This window comes from Penaeus monodon, chromosome 12, assembly GCF_015228065.2.
Source record: "Penaeus monodon isolate SGIC_2016 chromosome 12, NSTDA_Pmon_1, whole genome shotgun sequence".
In the NCBI taxonomy this organism is placed as follows: domain Eukaryota; kingdom Metazoa; phylum Arthropoda; class Malacostraca; order Decapoda; family Penaeidae; genus Penaeus; species Penaeus monodon.
The window spans coordinates 29,657,875-29,677,874 of NC_051397.1; the positions used below are offsets into that span (position 1 = coordinate 29,657,875).

Genomic DNA, 20,000 nt, shown 5'->3' on the forward strand with positions numbered 1-20,000 from the left:
GGGTTATTTACGAGGTGCCTTTAATAAGTTTTGAGACTTTTTTTGTAAGGACACTTTTTTTCCTTGGACAAGCACGAAACTCTAGTCCCCTAGTCTAGTGCCCATCTCAGTCAAAGAGTTGGAAACACAGATGGAACTGTGGACTGGTGCATTGTCCTGGTGGAAATGCCACCAACCCGGTTTGAATAGCGCTGGCCATTTGCGACAGAATCTCAGTTGGAACTCCCTCAAGACTTCCACATAGTACTCTTTGTTGACTGTCTATCTAGAGGGAACCCAGTGGATGTAGATCATGCCTTTTGCTGTCGAAAAAGGGGATCATCATGAGTTTGAGGGTGGACTTGCTCTGTCTGGTCTTCTTGGGTCTGGGGGAGCCCGGATGCTTCCACTGGAAACTCTGTCTCTTGGTTTCCAGGTCATAGTAGTAAATCCAGCTTTCATCATAGGTCACCAGAGCCAGGAGTACTCTTGGATCTGAATTGATAAGCTCGACCATCTCCTTGCTGTTGCTAACATGTCTTTCCTTCTGTTCGTCACTGAGCACCCTTGGGACAGACTTTGTGCAAATCTTTTGCATGTTCAGTTTGTGAATAATTTTGTGCATAGTTCCCACACTGACTTCAAACTGTTCACTTAGTATCTCTATTGACACTCAACTGTCCTCATCAATAAAAGTATGAATTTTCCCCACCAGATCCTGTGTTCTGACTTCCCTTCCCCTCCCACACCTCTCATTGTCTCTTACCGACTCCCTGCTGCCCTTAAACTTTTTGTACCAATGAAACATGGATGCTCTGCCCATGCAGGTTAATTCATAAGCAATCTGAAGCAATTCATAAGTCTGCATAGCGTTCTTTCTGAGTTTATCACAAAATGTTATAGTGTATCATGCTTCCAAAGTGTCCTCCAGTCCCGACTGCATTCTGCAAAAAAGTCAGCTGTGACCAGCGTGGTCTAGTAGGGTTCTCATAACTTCCACCAAGTTAAGCTGTCTCTTTCAAACTGGAATAACAAAAACTGTTGTGTTATCTCATTAGACATATGGTAATGACATTAAAATTACAAGAGTGTGGGATGATTATAACTGCCCCTAGAAAAAACATCTCAAAACTTATTGAAGGCACCTTGTATGTCACCCCAGCTTTACACCAAATTCCTCATGATGGTACATTCCAGTCACCCTGGCCCTCAGCCAAATTTTTTCAGGACAGCATATTCCAGTCATGTGACCTAGTCAAATTTTTTCTTGATATTACATTACAGTGGGTTGATAAACATATATTGTTACTAACGCCATATTTTTTTATCAGAATTGCAGGAATTATAAGATGTAATGTGAAACCATCAATATTTAACCCTGCATTGTATAATTACTTATTCTGTCTCATACTTTCTAGAATAGATATTTTGATTGTTAAAAGTGTATATTAATTGTATATTTTCAGGTCTACATACATGACAGTTCAATGGTTCCCAACTACCCATTACTGTTCTTTGGCCGGAAGTTGAACTATGTTGATGGCGTTATCAATGTTGATGACTTCGTAAGGGTTCGCTGCTCACGACATGTTGCACATTTAGTACAGGTTAGTGGTTGTACATTTTAAAAGGCTATAATGTTTAAGTGTTCTGCACTAGCTTCATTGCATTTTTTTTATGTTAATAAGGGCATCCACTTAATCAAATTCCTTCAAAGGAACTGCCTTGTCCTATCATAAGGTAATAATAACTAAGACATTCTTTTTACTACCTACATGAGAAGTCTAAAATTTCATATTTTACGTGTACAGTACATATGTGTTCTTTATTGTTTTCAGAGTTTAAGAACTCAGCTGGATGAACTTCTAGAATATAAGATTAGCCATCCTGGTGTTACCAGATGGAATAAATCAAGCAAAGAAGGAGCACTTCTGCACACCATTGTAGATCTCATCTCTAGTGAGAAAATTTCCTCCTCACAGGACAACAATGACTATTATGATGATGGAGATGATTAGCGAGTCATCTTGCAAGAAGTGAAGAGTGAAAGAAAGTCATTTGCCAGTGTCTCTTGGATGATATAGTCAGTGTGGAATTCAGAATTATTTGTGTGTGTGTGTGTGTGTGTGTGTGTGTGTGTGTGTGTGTGTGTGTGTGTGTGTGTGTTGTGGTGTTGTGTAGTGTGTGTGTGTTGTGTGTGTGTTGTGTTGTGTGTGCATGTGCTATGTGCATACATAAATCCATATCCATTCATATCCATATCCATATACATATCATATCATATCATAACCATATCCATATCCATATACATATAATATTATAATATATATTATATATTATATATATTATATATAATATAATATATTATATTATATGATATTAATATTATATTATATGTATTGTATATATATGTATATGTAATATATATGTATATATATAAATATATATATATATTATATATATATATTATGATATATATATAATATATACCACACAGACACAACAGACACCACACACAAGATACATCACACAAGACACATACAACAGATATACACACAAGACACAAAATACAGATACACACAGACACAACATAACATACATAAACACAGACACACACACAGATACACACAACACATACACACACAGACACAGACACAACACACACACACAACGACAACACAGACACACACAACAAACAACACACAACAAACACACACAACACCACACACACACACAACAGCACACACACACACACAACACGACACACACAGACACACACCACAACAACACAGACACAGACACCACAGACACACACACACAAGACACACACACAACAACACACAACACACACAGACACACACAGACACACACAGACACACACAGACACACACAAACACACACAAAAACACACACACACACACACACACACACACACACACACACACACACACACACACACACACACACACACACACACACACATGTAGATGTAGATGTATGCACATACCCCTATACATTATACCTATACATTACATAGTGTTGTCTCCAGTTCTCATGTATTAATTGTGAAGGATTGAAGCTGTATTAGCAAAATGGGTGCATTAAGGTTCTAGAATATGAAGTGAATATGAAAAAGTTGGTAGATGTGGTTTAAGTTCAGTACTTCAGGCTGCAGTGTTCTTAAAACATTTTTTTTATGTAGCTGTTGTATCAGGCTTGAGTGTTCATAAACTTCATTAATTTATAATTCAAATATTATGTTAAACAAACTGCATGTTAAAAAGTGTCATATTTCTAGAGTTAGCATTTAACAGGAAAGTAAAGAGTTGAAAGGTATAGAAAATATATAGGACTTTATCATCCCAGTATAATGGAAGCTACAAAATATGTTTTTTTCAGATAGGAAGTCTCTTATCAAATAGTGTCTTAAATATTTATTTCACTGCAGAGAGCCTATATTCACTTTCATGATTTTAGGAATTGAATGTATGGCATGATCTGAGCTTGCAAGACAGATTTTATGTCTAGTTTTGGAAAAAAATGTTATCACTGATTTTAAGTTATTTTTTGTATCTATATATTTATTTGGGTATATCAACCAAAACTGTATGCATTAACTCTTATCCACCCAGGATTTTTTGTTTATATATATATGTGTATATATATGTATATATATACACACATGTATACATATGTATGCATATATATATGTATATATGTATATATATGTATATATGTATATATATGTATATATGTATATATATGTATATAGTATATATATATATATATATATATATATGTATATATACATATATATGTATATGTATGTGTATAGATATGTATGTATATTATATATGTAATACAATGTTATATGTATGTAGACATAGTTGTATATATGTATACATATATCTATGTAGTAATTTAAGCTTGACATCAATAAAAACTTACTCTGATGTTGGACCTTTGGAGTGTGCAGTTACCCTTTTGACCCAAATCATTGGTGCAAAGTGATCACAAAAATCATTGTTTTTTATATTCTATTTTTTTATTATTAAGCTTACAATAAACACAGTGCATTATCATCTGAAAAAAGAATGAGGTCAGTTTGAGTTGTGGCTCACCTTCCAAAACTCCCAGCCAATCTATGCCTAGCATGGGAAAAGATAATTAAGGTGAGTTGTGTATGTATAATAAAAAGAGAAAATAAGTGATTAGATTAATGTATATATAGATTAATGACTGAGGTTAAGATTTTTATTCTGTGAAGTCAAATCAATAAACAATTGTTTTGACACACTAAAATTATTATTTCTCTATCAAGAGATCTGATGTGGCAGGCATGTGTTTGAGAAGTACATCTAGTTTAGGAGCCCTAGCAACCTGTGGTATATCGGTGAAGAGGGAAAGAAGCAAATGGGTACAAAAAAAATTGTGTGGGGAGAATTGATGATGTGATCCATGTGGATATGTCTTGGTCCCATTACTTGTTTTTGTGGTTGGATGAAGTGCTGGAAGGAGTATTGGGTAACTGATGATACAGTCTGTGGGGATATGTCTGGCATTATTTACATCTGTTTTAGATTGATATGCTAGTAGTGGATGGTTGGTGATGCAATTTAAGGGTATATATCTGCAATCCTGTCTATCGACATTACCTCTTTAGACTTGCTGATGGACAGAATGCATGAGGGCACTTGATTTGCACAAGCAGAAATTTTGAGGAGGGCACAGAAAGGCTCAAGTACACTGACTAAACTAGACCATAAGCATAAAAAAATAAACTAAATAGCAGAAACAGGATAGCATGAGCAGACTGCTATACAACTTGATAGCATATGAAATAATTAGATTTACTCTTCTTTTCTGTGAGTATTTAAAATTGAAGTTGGGGATATTTTTGTATATAGAAGAACATCATAACCAAGCACTTTAATAAAGAATTACAATGATTTTTTTAGTTTTTCACCATAACATGAGCTTGTGTTTACCTTGAAAACCAATAGCATTTTCTGATCTGATTCCCATGAAAGTAATTCAGATACCACACAACACTTTATGATTCTAGTAAAGCTTTTTATATTGTGGAAGTGCTTTGATCCTTACCAGAGTCAAAGTAAGACAAAAGTAATTCTCATTTCATATACCTTATTTTTAAGGTCAACCCTTTCCCGACGGGTAGTATTCATAGTGGCCAGGGGCTCGCTGCCAGGGGCTTATATCGTCATCCTAGCATGCACGACCACTCATGCCAAATACCAGCATCCCTTGCCATTTCTTCGTAATACTACGAAGATGTTGTATTTTCAGTTTTCATTATTTTCTAAAGTCTCTACTTGCCATACTTCCTGATAAATCGAGACTGAAGGGTATTTTTGTCGTTATATTGATTCCATAGTTGATCATTATTCAGTCTATAGTCTGAATAAAATAAGCAGTCTGCGGCATCATGGAGTTGAAATGGTCGGTTTGTTGCATTTTTTTTTTTTTTTTTTGCTTAGTAAAAATGAGTGTTAAAAACGACTTAATCACACTTTCAGTGGCAGAAAAATATTTTGCCGTGATTGTAACAAAAAATAACTCATGGCATGTCCATACATACACAATGGCATGTACATACATGCCCCCGGCAGATAGTCCTGCCATGCCATGGAATGTGTGTACATGCCACCCGTCGGCAATGGGTTAATATGAAAGTGGTCCCTGTAGAATTTTTTTTTTGTTTTTTTTGTTTATTTTTATTTATTTATTTATTTATTTATTTTTGGATACACTATGAAACTAACCCTTCCTTCCTTGATGGATCTCATCAATTCATGTTGAGGCATAAATTGTTCCTATTATTGGACTTTTTGTCCATAATTAATAATAGTTTTATCAAAGACCTGGTTCATCTGCCAATCTTGGTAGGTCTCCAATACAGTGGTCATTTAACCATTAGAACTTTATTCCTTTATAAAACCCAGAATATTATCAAAATGTAAAAAAGTCCTTGTTGTAAAGTACATTGACATTATGCAACTGAAACTAAAACCTCAACATATTTGAAGATATAATAGGAAAATTGTAGCAAGAGAAAGATGTCTGCTTACTTACTGATTTGGCATATTAAGTTATCAAGGAAACTTAATCTTATCTGCTAGGGTACAGGAACATGGACACCTAATTTGTATAAATACAACATATAAGACTTCAACAAGGACATATTTAAAGTTTCATTAGAATAACTTACAAGATGGAATATATTGTGAAACTGTATAGCACCATTATCATCAATGCTGTGTAATATCTGTTTGTATACTCACTGTCATGTTCATATATACTCCTGAACGGGTTGTCTACTGAGGGGCCACAAGGGTGGAGGAGGCACAAGGCAAGCGTCAGAGCTGAATCTGCTGGATCACTGCACCATGTTTGTAAACTCAGTGTCATGTTCGTATATATGTTTGGTGTTTCTCTATGATACTTGAGAGTGAAGCATACACCAATGAAAACTAAATAGGTTCCTTGGAGATCAGCTCTGACAAAAATAAAAGGGAGTTCTTCATGGTCCTCTGCCCCACATGCCAGGCACTGCCCGAGAGTGCTACTGCCAGATGTGTGACTACAGAGACAAAATAAAATATTTTACTCTACAAACCGTATAGAGAATTTCACTCTTTTACTTAGGTGATATGCTACATAGCAATATAAATTAAAAAATCTTCTGTATTTCCCATGGCATAACATATCACACAAAACGCAGTATATGTAATATAATCATATAATTATCACAATATAAGCACAATAATAATCATCACCCGTATATAATGGCATCACAATATGGCACTAACAACTCACTTTAGTATCACAACTCACTTCATTATCACAACCCACATCATCTAGCCCATTTTGGAATGGTTAATATTGCTTGTAATTTCACTACAGAATACAGGAGATAGTGTATGCTCCCAAATAAAACAGCACAAGTTTTAACCCATTGCATCTGGGTGCCTCAAACACCAAAATTCAACCATTAGAGGTGTAGTTTGTAGACCCAGCCCATTTGAATATTTGTGTGGGATATCAAGACTCCTTGGCTCCCTTTCACAATATGCTCTCTTTCTGCAGAAACACTTTGCTCTTTGACCATCTTCCAAGTTTAATGTTTAATGGTTAGAAGAAATAAATGTACTAGACATCAAAGATCATAGAGTGCTATGGTAAAGTATTGTGGCAAAAAGGGTAGAAGTGAGTTAATAATCCTAATAAGATGTGTTAGGTTTCAAATATTGTAGAATGCCATAGGTTAGAATGGAAGTGAATTTTATTTATTGAAAATATCTAAGGCCATTGGCAGTATATTCAAAATATAGTGATAGTTTAAGATTTGGGGCAAAGCCCCCAGGTAAGGAAGTGCTATATGACATCAAAAGTCGTAAGGCAGTATGGTAAAGTAGAGTAGTGAAAAGGGTTAGGAATGAGTTAATGATTAGGGTAAAGTTATTGGTTGAACAGTAGTAAAGGGTAGTATGGTAGTGAAAAGGGTAGAGACGGGGAGCTGATGGGGTATGGTGGAAAGTAAAGGTTGTTAAAAGGGGAAGAAGTTAAGGGAGTAGGGAGCATTATGATAAAATATTGTGGTGAAAATGTCAAAAATGATTTAATGATTAGGATAAGTGGACAGATCATGGAGATGAAGAAAACAAAAAAGAAGAAAAGACCAAGCAAAATTAATTGAGGCAAGGGCCGAGGACCAAGGTAGGGGTGATCCCCTAAATTTGGCCTCAGTCCCTGTCTCGACAATTATTTGTAACATACTCTGTGCCAACAGTGATAACCAGAAATAGGATCCTGAGCTTGTGAATAGTCATTCCTGGAGCTAGTTATTTAATTATTGAAAATAGTCATAAATGGTGTATTCAAATTACAGCCATGGGGTAAGGCTTAGGGGCAAAGTGCCCAAGTATAGCATTTATTGAAGTATTATGGCAAAAGGGGTAAAAATAAGATACTGATTAAGATATGTGGACAGAAGAGGCTGAAAAATAGGAAAAGGAAAGGGGGAGACGAAAAGACCATACAAACTTGTTGAGACGAGGGCTGAGGCCCAATGCAGGGGTGACCCCCAGCACAGAGTCCCAGTCTCCATCTTCTAAGCCCCCCATGGCAACAATGAGCATGGGATTGGGGGGCTTCCTGATTTGGTGCTCTTCCAGCCATGGCTCATGCATGGTACATTCCACCCTCATTTACTGGTGGAAATAATGTAAGTCTCTCTTCCTTAATGCCCACAAAGTCTAATTTTCCACAAAAAGCCTTGTAATTTGTCGCCCCAGCACTCGGCCAAATTTTTCACGATGGCAGGGAGGGTGGTTGGAAAAAGGTAAGTGCTCAAGATTACATTATGTTGCCTTTGTATTATCACAATATACACCCCACACACAAGAAATTCACCCACTTAATACCATTATTTTTTTAACAGAAGGATTAGCAAACTACTAGGTTAAGAAAAACATTTAATGTGAACAGCACATTGTGTATGTGATATAGTAGTTTACATTCTGAGGTCCACTATCATTCTGCAAATCATTCTAAACTCACAGATTAAAAAGCTGATACAATGTTCTACATGAGGCAAAGATTTCAGAACAAAAAAAAGAAAGAAAATGAAAAAGAAAAAAAAAGATAAAAAAAAAAAAAAAAAAAAAAAAAAAAAATACAGAACCAGTACAAGTTCCCTTTAACCAGATCTTGGACCAGTAAAAACATTGACTGAACAGATTAATGTTAATTAAAAATAGGTATAATAAATATTACATCTATTTTGTATCTTCATTCTTACTATACAAGCAAAATATTCATTAATCACTACAGATCATTTCAATGTATGAGAACAATGTATTTCCTTGCACTTGAAGACACTGATATCTGATCCTCAACCTCCCTGTGTACTTGAGCAAGTCACTGATTCTGAACTTGGTGCTTGCACACTGAAGCCTATTGGTGTATGCCATTGCAATTATTACAGTATTTAAAAATATCTTAGAAATCCTCTCTGCCATCTAGCTTTTCAATTTCTGTACATCTTTTGCACCTCCATCTTGTTTTACACTTGTATGCACACTGAAGATAAATGTTCATACCTTTTCTCACTTTAGAAAATGTACCTTGTACCGTACTCCATTTCCATACTATGAAAATTATAAATGACCAATGTACTACACACACAACTTTGACCTTTTATATATTCAGGACAATGGAAGGATAACACTAAATTTCTAACCACTTCACAATGTATATTCCAAGTTCATTTCAAGATCACAACTGTACAAGGCAGACTCGAGGTGCCTAATCCTTGACAAGGAGATAAAAGCCTGAACTTCATGAATGTGTCAATGGAATATATGAGAAAATATGTACATAAATAAATGGTGTTTACCCCTCTTTATCTACATAAAATGTGCAAAACATCATAGATGAACATAAAAGGGGAAAGAATAACCATCATAGAAAAGTTAAGGAACAATTTTGACAAGAAATGAAATGAATGGAAAAAAAGGAGAAAAAAAATAATCACCTTATTCTAGACAGCTGGTACAATAATACACTAATTTCTTTTCCTGTCATGATTTAATTTTAGATAATTGAAGTGATACATTTTCACTGTACAGTAAACAAAATAATATATCCTGGACTTTGCTTTCATAATATACAATTCTAAGTATTCATAAATGTTTCAGTTAAGCATTTTAAAATGCTTGCTCAAACCCTGTGAACACTTGAATCTCAAGCTTCTAAAATTGCTTTTCAGTTGAAATGAAGAGTGTCAGAAAACCAGACTTTTTGCCATTACTTCTACAGCTTGGTTTCTGATCTAGATCATATGTTCTGAACACTTCACTTCCAAAGGCCTTTCCAAGGAAAGAAGAAAAATAAAGGGATAAAAATGAAAATAAAATACAGAATATAGCTCATAATAGAGATCTAACTGGTCTGACACTGTAGATGTTGCTGCCTTGGCCCGTGGTCATCCTCATCATCGTCGTGCATCATGTTGTGGCGTCGGCTTCGTTGTGACCTATCAATTTCGGCTAGCTGGCATTCTTCACAATCATCTGGAATCATTACTTCAGGCCTGAAATGCAAGACAAGAAAAGATTTTTATAATCTGTGTTTTAACCCAATCGGCACGTTTGGCAAGAATACATGCCATGCCTACTGTAACACAGGTTTATTTATTGTATTCACACATAGATGGCACTACAAGTGCTTAGTCATCAAGGGGTCACTTATTAGTCCTACCTTTCTCACCTGTTTACCCTTTTCCTTAACTTTTGGAAAGGATCTTTTGCATTATTTCATTGTCTTAAATGTTAACAAGATTTTAATAATACATTAATAATCATAACATCAATAACAATAATGACAGTATTGATATCAATTGTATTAAAAGGAAAAACGCATTTTCCCGCCAATTCAAGGAATGGGGAAATCAAGATCAGTCAGTAGGGCCTACTGATAGACTCCTTGGAGGCTGAGCATATGTGGAGCCATCTGTATGTAACAAAATTCACAAAAACCTACAAGGGACAGAACATAAATCCGGGGTGATTGGGTTAAGCATAATAAATGTCCTCAAACCCATCCATCTCTAAACCTTTAATAAGAAATGTAATATGTTTATGCTTACTGTTTTGTGACTATACCAGAAGCCACAGAAATAGCTATGCATCAAAAAATCTTACCTTGCAGGCAATATTTTTTCCAACTTAGCAATACGATCTGGTGAAATGTGAGGTGGGAAGTCCACCAAGAATTGAATGAGTAAACGTCCTTTCTCGAATGGATTCTTGTACTGAGGCATGCCCTCACCAAGGACACACTTTACTTCAGCATTCTTTATTACTTCACCTGTAAAGAAGGACCATGATCATGTCATGCTACAGCAAGTAAATAAAGAATATGGCACATGAACATGAATGTATGACCTAATATTCTGAATATTTCATCATTCACTCCTGCAGTTATTATCAATAGTGTTCTAGAATTTACTATTCTCTTATTACAGAAATACGTTACACTCATACAAGTTACCTGGGATTGCACTAATAACAATGGTTCTGTCATCTAAGGTCTTGATAGGCTTCTGGAATCCGCATAATGCTTCTACAAGAGAAATGTGCATCTGCATTGTGAGATCGCTGTTCACACGTCTGAAACACGCATAAAATTGGCACAATTAAGAAGCTGGGAACATGTAGTGAGAACAAGATCTTGGCAGCAAAACGGTTTTGTGGGTTCTTCCTGTTCAACTAAAATGTATCTTATGTCCTCCAGCAAAGAAAAAAAAAAAAAAAAAAAAAAAAAAAAAAAAAAAAAAAAAAAGTGCAACATACAAGACTTTTACTCTAAGATGATGACAAATTAAGTCTGTTTGACATTACTTGGTGAAAAGTGCTTGTTTCTGCCATTAGGGATATAAGGTGGCACAAAATAAGCATGGTTAAAAGTCCAGCAGAAATAGGATAAGCAATGTTAAAACAAAATATTTTATTACAAAATAGGTATCTGATAGAAAAGGAAAATTTTGTGTAATGTCATAACTGTTTCTGTTGTAAGTCATTTGGCCTATCATCAAGACAGGACATACCAAAAGTGTAAAGGAGAAGTGATAAGTGGTCCAGCCAATCCACAAGCTTATTAGTAGAAAGGTCAATCATCTGATAAGTAATATATCACTATCATTAAATCATACCTATGAAGCACTGCATAGGCAGACTACTATAGCAATATGTAATAATGTTTATGCAAAAAAGAAAAGGATCACGAAAAGGACAAAAGTGCCTTTCAAAAAAAACAAGTTTTGAGACTTCATATGAAGAAAGGAGAAAAAAAGAAAAAAAGAAAGTAAAAAAGATAGAGAAAAAAGGAAAAGAGAAAGAAAAGAAAAAGAAAAAGAAAGAAAAAGAAAAAAGATGAAAAAGGAAGGAGGTAAATGCAGAACCTTGTAACAAAATGCAAGATTTATAAGGAAATAGTTTGTAACTAAACATCACAAAAATGTAAAAAAATTCACAAAAGGCATACTACATTCGCATAATAGTAATCCTATAGAACTACTGGAGAGTGGGGAAGGGGGGAGGGAGATAGGTAGGGAAGCAGGAGGGAGGAAAGAAGAGAGAGAGAGAGAGAGAGAGAGAGAGAGAGAGAGAGAGAGAGAGAGAGAGAGAGAGAGAGAGAGAGAGAGAGAGAGAGAGAGAGAGAGAGAGAGAGAGAGAGAGAGAGAGAGAGAGGAGGGGAGGGAGGGAGGGAGGGAGAAAGTGGGGGAGGGAGGGAGGGAGGGAGGGAGAGAGAGGAGGAGGGAAGGAAGGAAGGAAGGAAGGAAGAGGGAGAGGGAGATACTGATTACATCTAACAGTCATGAGCTTTGCATGTTGCATCAGTATTCTGGCATCTATGGAAAGTGCTATTAATTAGGAAGACCTAATAGATTCTGAAAATAAGAATAATTGTAAATATACTTTTTCAAATGAAGATAAATTAAGCCATAAAGGCTGAAATATGTCAATTATTTTCAGGTGTCTGTACACTTGACAAAATAAGAACAATGGTATAAAATTATCCATATGAAAAATAATGGTTGGGTTATTTCCTGTCTCATCATTAGACGACAAGAGAGAACACTAACAGCCAAAAACTGGTACATACATAACCTAAAATACTTGTTACTACCTATGTATAGAATGCAATTTCTAATGTTGCATTATGTGGACTTTCATTCTTATAAATATACACTAATAGCATGCAGCAGCAGCAGCTAATCTTATGCACCACAGATGTTTAGTGTTGTAAGAAATTTCACACTTTAGAAATACTAATGTAAAGTAAATCATGACTTATCAATATGGCAATACAGCAGCAGTAGTGATAGTAACAACAACTAATTATACAATGCAACTAAGAAAAACCCATGAAAAATCTTTGAGAAGTTGCCACATACCTACAGAGTATATTTGAATATTACCCAAAAAGATGTTATGTGATATCAGTGATCACAGAATTAAACAGACAGTGTCCAACCACAATGAAGGTGAGCATGACTATACACTAGTGAAAATGGTAAAGCTAACTGGTGGCACGATATAAAAAATTGTTTATATAAATTTCTAACTGAACTGGCAGTCTAAAATAACAAACGAATCGGAACATCATAGGAAAATACTTAAAAAAAAAAAAAAAAAGTGCAACATAAAAGAATTTTACTCTAAGATGACAAGTTAAGTCTGTTTGATATTGCTTGGTGAAAAGTGCTTGTTTAGCAATGAAAGCCACAACAGTCTCACAGCAAGGAAAGAAAAATTAACTTAGTGTGTGTGTGTGGGTTAAGCAAAATAATGGTGGATTTTATTTATTGTTTTAATATTACAGTTCCTGTTTTGGTGAAGCTAGGCCCTTTTCATTCCGGTAATTCTAATTCATACATATTCTGCTAGAGGAAGCCATTACATTTTTATTCAACTTACTTGAAAGTAGCATGCTCCTTCTCATCCAGAACAATAATGATGTCACCAGGTTCCAAGCCAGGCTCTTGGTCACCCTCGCCAGAAAATACTACTTTCTGCCCATCTTCCATGCCTTTGTCTACATGAACCTCTAGAATTTTGCGGTCTTTAACAACCTATCGAAAAAAAAAAAAAAAAATATATATATATATACATATTTATAGATATAAACGTACATACTCTTTACAATATATCATAATTTTATCAAGCTACCCTCTTCATCATATATTCTCACTTAGCTAAATGTTTAGACTTGATGAAGTTTAATCAAGTATTTGAACTTTTGTCTTGAAGGCATTCCTATCTATTATTTCCCTATTGTTGCAAGAATTTCTTTCAATTAAGAAAGTTTACATAAAACTTGGATTAAGAACACATACTTTTCGGCCTTCACAGGTTTTGCATCTGTCTTTGGGATTAATACGTTCTCCCTGACCACGGCACTCGCCACACATACTCTGTACTTGTGACACCATGCCTGGGCCTAACTGCTGAATCCGGACCTATGGGTGAAAAGTTTAATGTTTACAATGACAGAGATCTATATAAAAAAAAAAATATATATATATAGTTTCATATCTAGTTTCTAAATCAGCTGCAAGAGAAATGGTGAAGATGACAAAACTATGTACCTGCATTCCTGTTCCTCGGCATGAAGGGCACTTCTCTGGGGGCTTCTTACCACCCTGCCCCTCACACTTGCTGCAGATAACATGCTTCTGCAGTGCCAGCTTTCTCACTGCACCATTGTACAATTCCTCCAGTGAAACACTCATCTGGTGGATGACATCCTTAACCCTGAAAAGGAAAATTATTATGAGAAGATTGAAGAGAACATTTAAATGTATGAATGCTAGATCCCTAAAAATATAATACATATAAAATGTAAAATCTTTGACAGTAATTTTACTAGTAATATTCTTAGTTTTACGTATATCAAGAAATCATAAAGATTCAGAAATTAATGAATAACCACACTTGAAGCTGTAATGGTATCAAAATATAGTAGGAAAATTAAATATATTGAGTCTAGATATCCACTCCAATATAATTTTTGGGAAAAAATAATTATAAAGTTATAAAAGGCCATGAGAATTAACCCCTGCCACCTGACAGACATGACCATTTCATCATGAAAAAATTTGTTACTTATTGTTATTTTTCTTGCACCGAGTTATGGACTACAGAGATGATATGGAGTCTGCAAGGAAAACTGTCTATTAACCTGTCTTGAATAAAGTAAATCAAATGACAAATTTAGACATTGGAAAATGGGAAGAAAGCCAAAAATGCTACACCATAAGATAAAGTAATCTTGCAAAGGGGAGCCAGAGAGTCTTGTCACTGTACACAAGTGTTTGTGTGTGCCCAGTATACAAGCCATTCACCCATCAGTGGCCAGTGCCTGTACTTTGGGCCATGTGATAGCAGTGAAGCATCTACTTCCAATAGATTAATGCCATTAACTTACTTCTTTTCTCTGCTTCGTCTTGAACCACCCCCAAAGAACATCTCAAAGATGTCCATGGGTGATGTGAAGCCACCACCTCCAGTACCACCTTCCTTGAGAGCCTGTTCTCCACCTTGGTCATAAATTGTACGTTTTTCCTCATTGCTCAGTACCTCATAAGCTTGTGAAATCAGTTTGAACTGTTGGCCAAAAAATACAAGCAAATTTTATTATTCTTTTAAAATAACCATATGGAAGTTCTCAAATATCAACTTTAGTCAAGATATAGGAATATGGTATTAGTGACGAAATTGCTTAATAGCATTTTCATTGTTGAAGAGAAACAAAGTAATTTGAATAAATGCTAAACATTTATGAAGACTCTAGAGACCTTGTAGAAACTACAAATTTAACTCGAGTTTTCATTGTGATTGCAAGGTAATGAAACACCACACCTCAGCAAGCTATGAGAAAGGGAAATTTATATATAAGTATCAGTAATCTGACCTTTTCTCCTTCATTTGGATTCTTATCAGGATGATACTTCAGTGCAAGTTTTCTGTACGCCTTCTTAAGTTCGTCAGTTGTTGCTGTGGGCTTTACCCCAAGGATATCATAATAACCAGTCTCCTTCACCATCTTGGTCTCTGAAACAAAAATATGGAATAATGTAACCTTCCTTATGGATCTCAATTGTTAACAAAAATTGTTGTATGGACAACTTATTATATGGTCTCTAACTAGTGAAATCCACTGGAGGGGGGAAGGAGGGGAGAGTGGGAATAAGAGAGTGTGAGGAAGATTGAGAGGAGGGGGGAGAGGGGGAGAGAGAGAGAGAGAGAGAGAGAGAGAGAGAGAGAGAGAGAGAGAGAGAGAGAGAGAGAGAGAGAGAGAGAGAGAGAGAGAGAAAGAGAGAGAGAAAGAGAGAGAGAGAGAGAGAGAGAGAGAGAGAGAGAGAGAGAGAGAATTTTTTTTTTTTTTTAAGAAGTTTATCGAGACAAAAGCTTACATCTTAGTAAGTCACTATGTGGGTTCACATTTCACATACAAAACATAGGTATATCAACAAATGAGACATACACATCTCCATTGGATCTATCTAGTCCAATGAACAGATATCTATGGTTAAGACATGCTCACACTATCAACAGTACTCTGTTGTTCACGCTTTTCTGAGTCAGGTCTTGAACCAGGCCAAAATATAATTACTGATGTTAAGAAGTGCCAAACTATGTATAAACAAATGGTTAAGTCTGACTGCTCTTGGTGTATATCTGGGTGACACTTTTCTGGGTTACTCTATCCTTTTTGTTGTTGTTTCAAGAGAGGCTCCATCAGTCCAGTACTGCATCCTTATGTTTCTCCAACATTTCTTGGATGATTGCCCATTCGTCTTGCACAATTTCCCATTTTTTCAAGAGGCTTTCTTTTTCTTGATCTTTGCACTTGAGGAGTGACCTGACGTCTACAGAGGATGTTCCTCTCACTATACTTGATGTTATTTTCCTTTCCATTCCTTTAATTTTTTCTTAAAGTCTACACTTTGTTTCTCTGCAGGACCACTAACATTTCTATATTTCATTTCTGGTCAGGGGGCGGGGGGGTTCTGTAACAGCCTCCTCTCCCTCTTTCTGTTCCTTGGTTTTGCTGTCCATAACTTGTGCCAGCTTTTTTTCAATTACATCCATTCTCTGCATCAGTGTCTGCAGCATCTGGGTGATTGCTGATACTTCCTTCCCAGAAAAATCTGATTGCTTACCTTTGATGACGATACTAATGTGGTGGGCCCTGCAGCCAAGCTTTGGGGCCTTTAGTGGTAGCCTCCCTTTGCACCTCTGCCTGCGATATGAGCTTTCCTTGCTGGGGAACCGCCGAAATAAGCTTTAATTGTGGCCTTGTGAGACCCGGCATTGTGGGGGCCTCCGCAGTTACAGAAGCAAGGCCTAACCATTTCCCCCTTTTCAATTTTTGCTTGACAGATCCTGGAGTCATGCTTTCTACCACAGAACCTGCATCCAGCATCCTGCTGACAGGTCCAAGACTCGTGGTCCCATCGCCAACAATTGAGTCACGTGACTGGCAGCTCTACGTACGGTGCCATCCTCCTGTACCATGCTCCGGAGATGAATCTCTGGGTCCAGTATGGTCAGGTCTCAGAAAATCACCACTTTAGTGAGTTTTTTCCCAGCCTTTGGGACAGTCATCACTGTCCCCTTGTATCCCTGAGTCATCAGGTCTGCTCTGCCTCGCCTGCCCACACTGTGAGATACGGCCTCTCTCTGCCTTTCTTCATAAGAGCAAGAAATCATGGTAGTCTTAGCCTAGTTCCATGGCCCACCTTAATTTCTCCAGGAAACTAATGACACAGTACTGTGGGAATAGCAATGGTTTTCTGCCATTCACATCGGCAACATGCTGACTTCCTGCTTCGGTTCTCTTCGTTCTTCTTCCTCTTTTCCTCCTGCTTACATCCATTCTCATTGTCACTCATGTCCACACTTCCTTCACTTCTTTCCCTCTTATGGGATCCACCTGCAACATTTCTACATCGGAAAGAGGGGATCCCACTATGACAACATTGGCCATGCTGGCACCTGGGAAGAGGTGAAAAATAGCTGGAGGGCCCGAGGCACCTCACTCACGCCCTGTCTGGGGGGCGGGTCGTACTTCTACAAGAGATACACTCTTTGCAAACGAATGAGAGAGAAAGAGAGGAGAGAGAGAGAGAGAGAGAGAGAGAGAGAGAGAGAGAGAGAGAGAGAGAGAGAGAGAGAGAGAGAGAGAAGAGAGAGAAAGAGAGAGAGAAAAGAGGAGAGAAGAAGAGAGGAGAGAGAGAGAGAGAAGAAAAAGACAGAGAAGAGAAAGAGAAGAAAAGAGAGAGAATGAGAAAGAGAAACAGAGAGAGAATGAGAAAGAGAAACAGAGAGAGAATGAGAAAGAGAAACAGAGAAAGAAGAAGAGAGAATGAGAAAGAGAACAGAAAAGAAGAGAATGAAAGAGAGAAGAGAGAGAGGAGAGAAAGAGAGAGGAGATGAGAAGAGAAGAGAGAGGAGATGAAGAGAGAGAGAGATGAGAGAGAGGGAGAGAGGGAGAGAGGGAGAGAGAGAGAGAGAGGGAGAGAGGGAGAGAGGGAGAGAGGGAGAGAGGGAGAGAGGGAGAGGTGTTAGGGTAAGTCTATGGCTTCAATGAATCTTCTATGACTCCCATTATTTTCTTCTCTTCATCCTATTACACAATAATGCAAATTTTAAAGTCTTTGGAATTGTTTTGAATCTATTTAGCAATGCATACAGTTTGTATGCATCCCCATTTTTCCAATCTAATTATCCAGTGCTTTAAGAAATATTTCATCTTAGCACACATCTCAAGGGAGGCATCAAAGGAGGACTCTTTTTACCCCGTACATAAATGGTGAAAGATCCTTGCCTTCTCCACAGCATGAAGCACAGTGGCCATCGTTGGGCTTTATGGCATGAATTAATTTCATGTGGATCTCCCAAACTATGGATAAGCGTGTTACCTAAGAGTAACAGAAATCTACTTGCCTATTTTCAGCTACATCCCTTGTGGTTGTTATTTGGACAATTCTTGAGTCCTGATTACCCCCCTACTCCCCCTGAGAGCCATGGCTCCTAACTGCTGAGGCTTCTGCACCTCCAGTAAAAGTCAACAAACATCTACCATAAATATAATTTGGGGAGGGCTAGATAAAATAAATAAATAAAATAAATAGAACTTAAGCCTCCATTCACTCGTAAGACTCAGTCCAGGTCCTATAGCAACCTCCAGTTATCCAGTCTGTCATATTACTTATATTATAATTACACTCCACTTAGCTTGGTTTGTTTTGGTTACCTTCAAAATGCTTTTAGTAGTGTTGTAACTAAATACTTCATTGTCTTCTACAATAATCAATGACTATAGATTATCAAGTCTTTATGAAAGAAATATTAGAATCTAGGTCTGGATCCCTTGATTCCTTTGTGCCAAGTCCTGGCTCGGCACAAAGTAATCCCAGACAGGAGCCTGCTTCCACAGTCAGAACAGGTTTATGGAACCATAGCTTTACATGTCAATAATTTCAAAGGATGTCCACAAGTTCTTACCAGCATATACATGGAGGAGGTTTGTTGCCTTAGCTTGAGTGCCAAAGTTGCAGAAAGTCATAGCAATTGTTTACATAAGAACTTTTACTGGAGTATCATTGATAAATGGGCTTCCCCTGAATATTAGTTTCAATGAGCTCTACATTATCATACGTTGACCACAAGAAACAACACTATCAACCCATTAGATCCAGGTACCTGAAGGGTCTACACGGACCAAAATCTAGGCATTAGCCCTACTTCAGCAGCCACTCTTCTGGATGTGCTACTTGTAGACCTGGCCACCACAATTGTTCCCACACACAATCAACTCTGTGCATCCTCTTTATAATGCTATTAGTTCTCTTTCTGCGAACATGTTTTAGCTGTTTTGTCATTTTCCAAGGTCTATATCTGTCATTTGGTATGCTGTACCAAAACAGTAACAGACTTCATATTATCTCTCCAGGGAACAATATGTTAACTTTGTTATCTCTTCATATTTTCAAATTCAATTTTCTGTAACACACCCTGAGACTCCAGCATCAGGTTCCTGCATGTAAACAGTGTCCTTCCTGCAAGAGCCGTTCCTAAAGGCCCAATGAGTCACTCTCCTTCCAAAAGCTTTTTTGCATTCAGCATAAATATCTCATGGCAAAACACTCTCATCATAAAGTGAAGCTGTGCCCACAATTGCTAGTGTATGAGAGATACATTAGCTGTGACTGAAGCACTCACTCTGTGTGGCCTCTATGCCTTTGTCATACTGGCATGAAAGCAATAAATCTTTGCAATTCATCTTGTGGTATGAAAAGGATTTAGACCTTCCTGGTGATACATTATCAAAGGAAAAATCAGATCAAGCCAACTGCATGTAGTGGAGACCACTGTGGTTGCAGGACTTAGTCACATTTGGATGTTCTATGTTTATCAATAACCATTCTA

General features: G+C 36.9%; 2 protein-coding genes across 4 annotated transcripts in view; one reads left to right on the plus strand and one right to left on the minus strand.

Moving 5' to 3' along the window:
- Positions 1–2,170, plus strand: part of LOC119579388 (ATP-dependent DNA/RNA helicase DHX36-like) — a 26,831-nt gene extending 24,661 nt beyond the window's left edge. For both annotated transcript variants that reach the window (XM_037927177.1, XM_037927178.1), the window contains exons 21-22: positions 1,446–1,586; positions 1,818–2,170. In XM_037927177.1, the coding sequence (XP_037783105.1) occupies positions 1,446–1,586; positions 1,818–1,997 (321 nt within the window). In that variant the 3' untranslated portion in view covers positions 1,998–2,170. The remainder of the gene's footprint in view (positions 1–1,445; positions 1,587–1,817) is intronic.
- Positions 2,171–8,461: 6,291 nt separating this feature from the next.
- The window catches only part of LOC119579389 (dnaJ homolog subfamily A member 1-like), a 13,832-nt gene continuing 2,293 nt past the window's right edge, over positions 8,462–20,000 (minus strand). For both annotated transcript variants that reach the window (XM_037927179.1, XM_037927180.1), the window contains exons 2-9: positions 15,478–15,617; positions 14,992–15,170; positions 14,153–14,318; positions 13,901–14,023; positions 13,482–13,636; positions 11,053–11,171; positions 10,704–10,869; positions 8,462–10,093 (exon numbers count right to left, since the gene is read on the minus strand). In XM_037927179.1, coding sequence (XP_037783107.1) covers positions 9,943–10,093; positions 10,704–10,869; positions 11,053–11,171; positions 13,482–13,636; positions 13,901–14,023; positions 14,153–14,318; positions 14,992–15,170; positions 15,478–15,609 — 1,191 coding nt within the window. In that variant the 5' untranslated portion in view covers positions 15,610–15,617 and the 3' untranslated portion in view covers positions 8,462–9,942. The remainder of the gene's footprint in view (positions 10,094–10,703; positions 10,870–11,052; positions 11,172–13,481; positions 13,637–13,900; positions 14,024–14,152; positions 14,319–14,991; positions 15,171–15,477; positions 15,618–20,000) is intronic.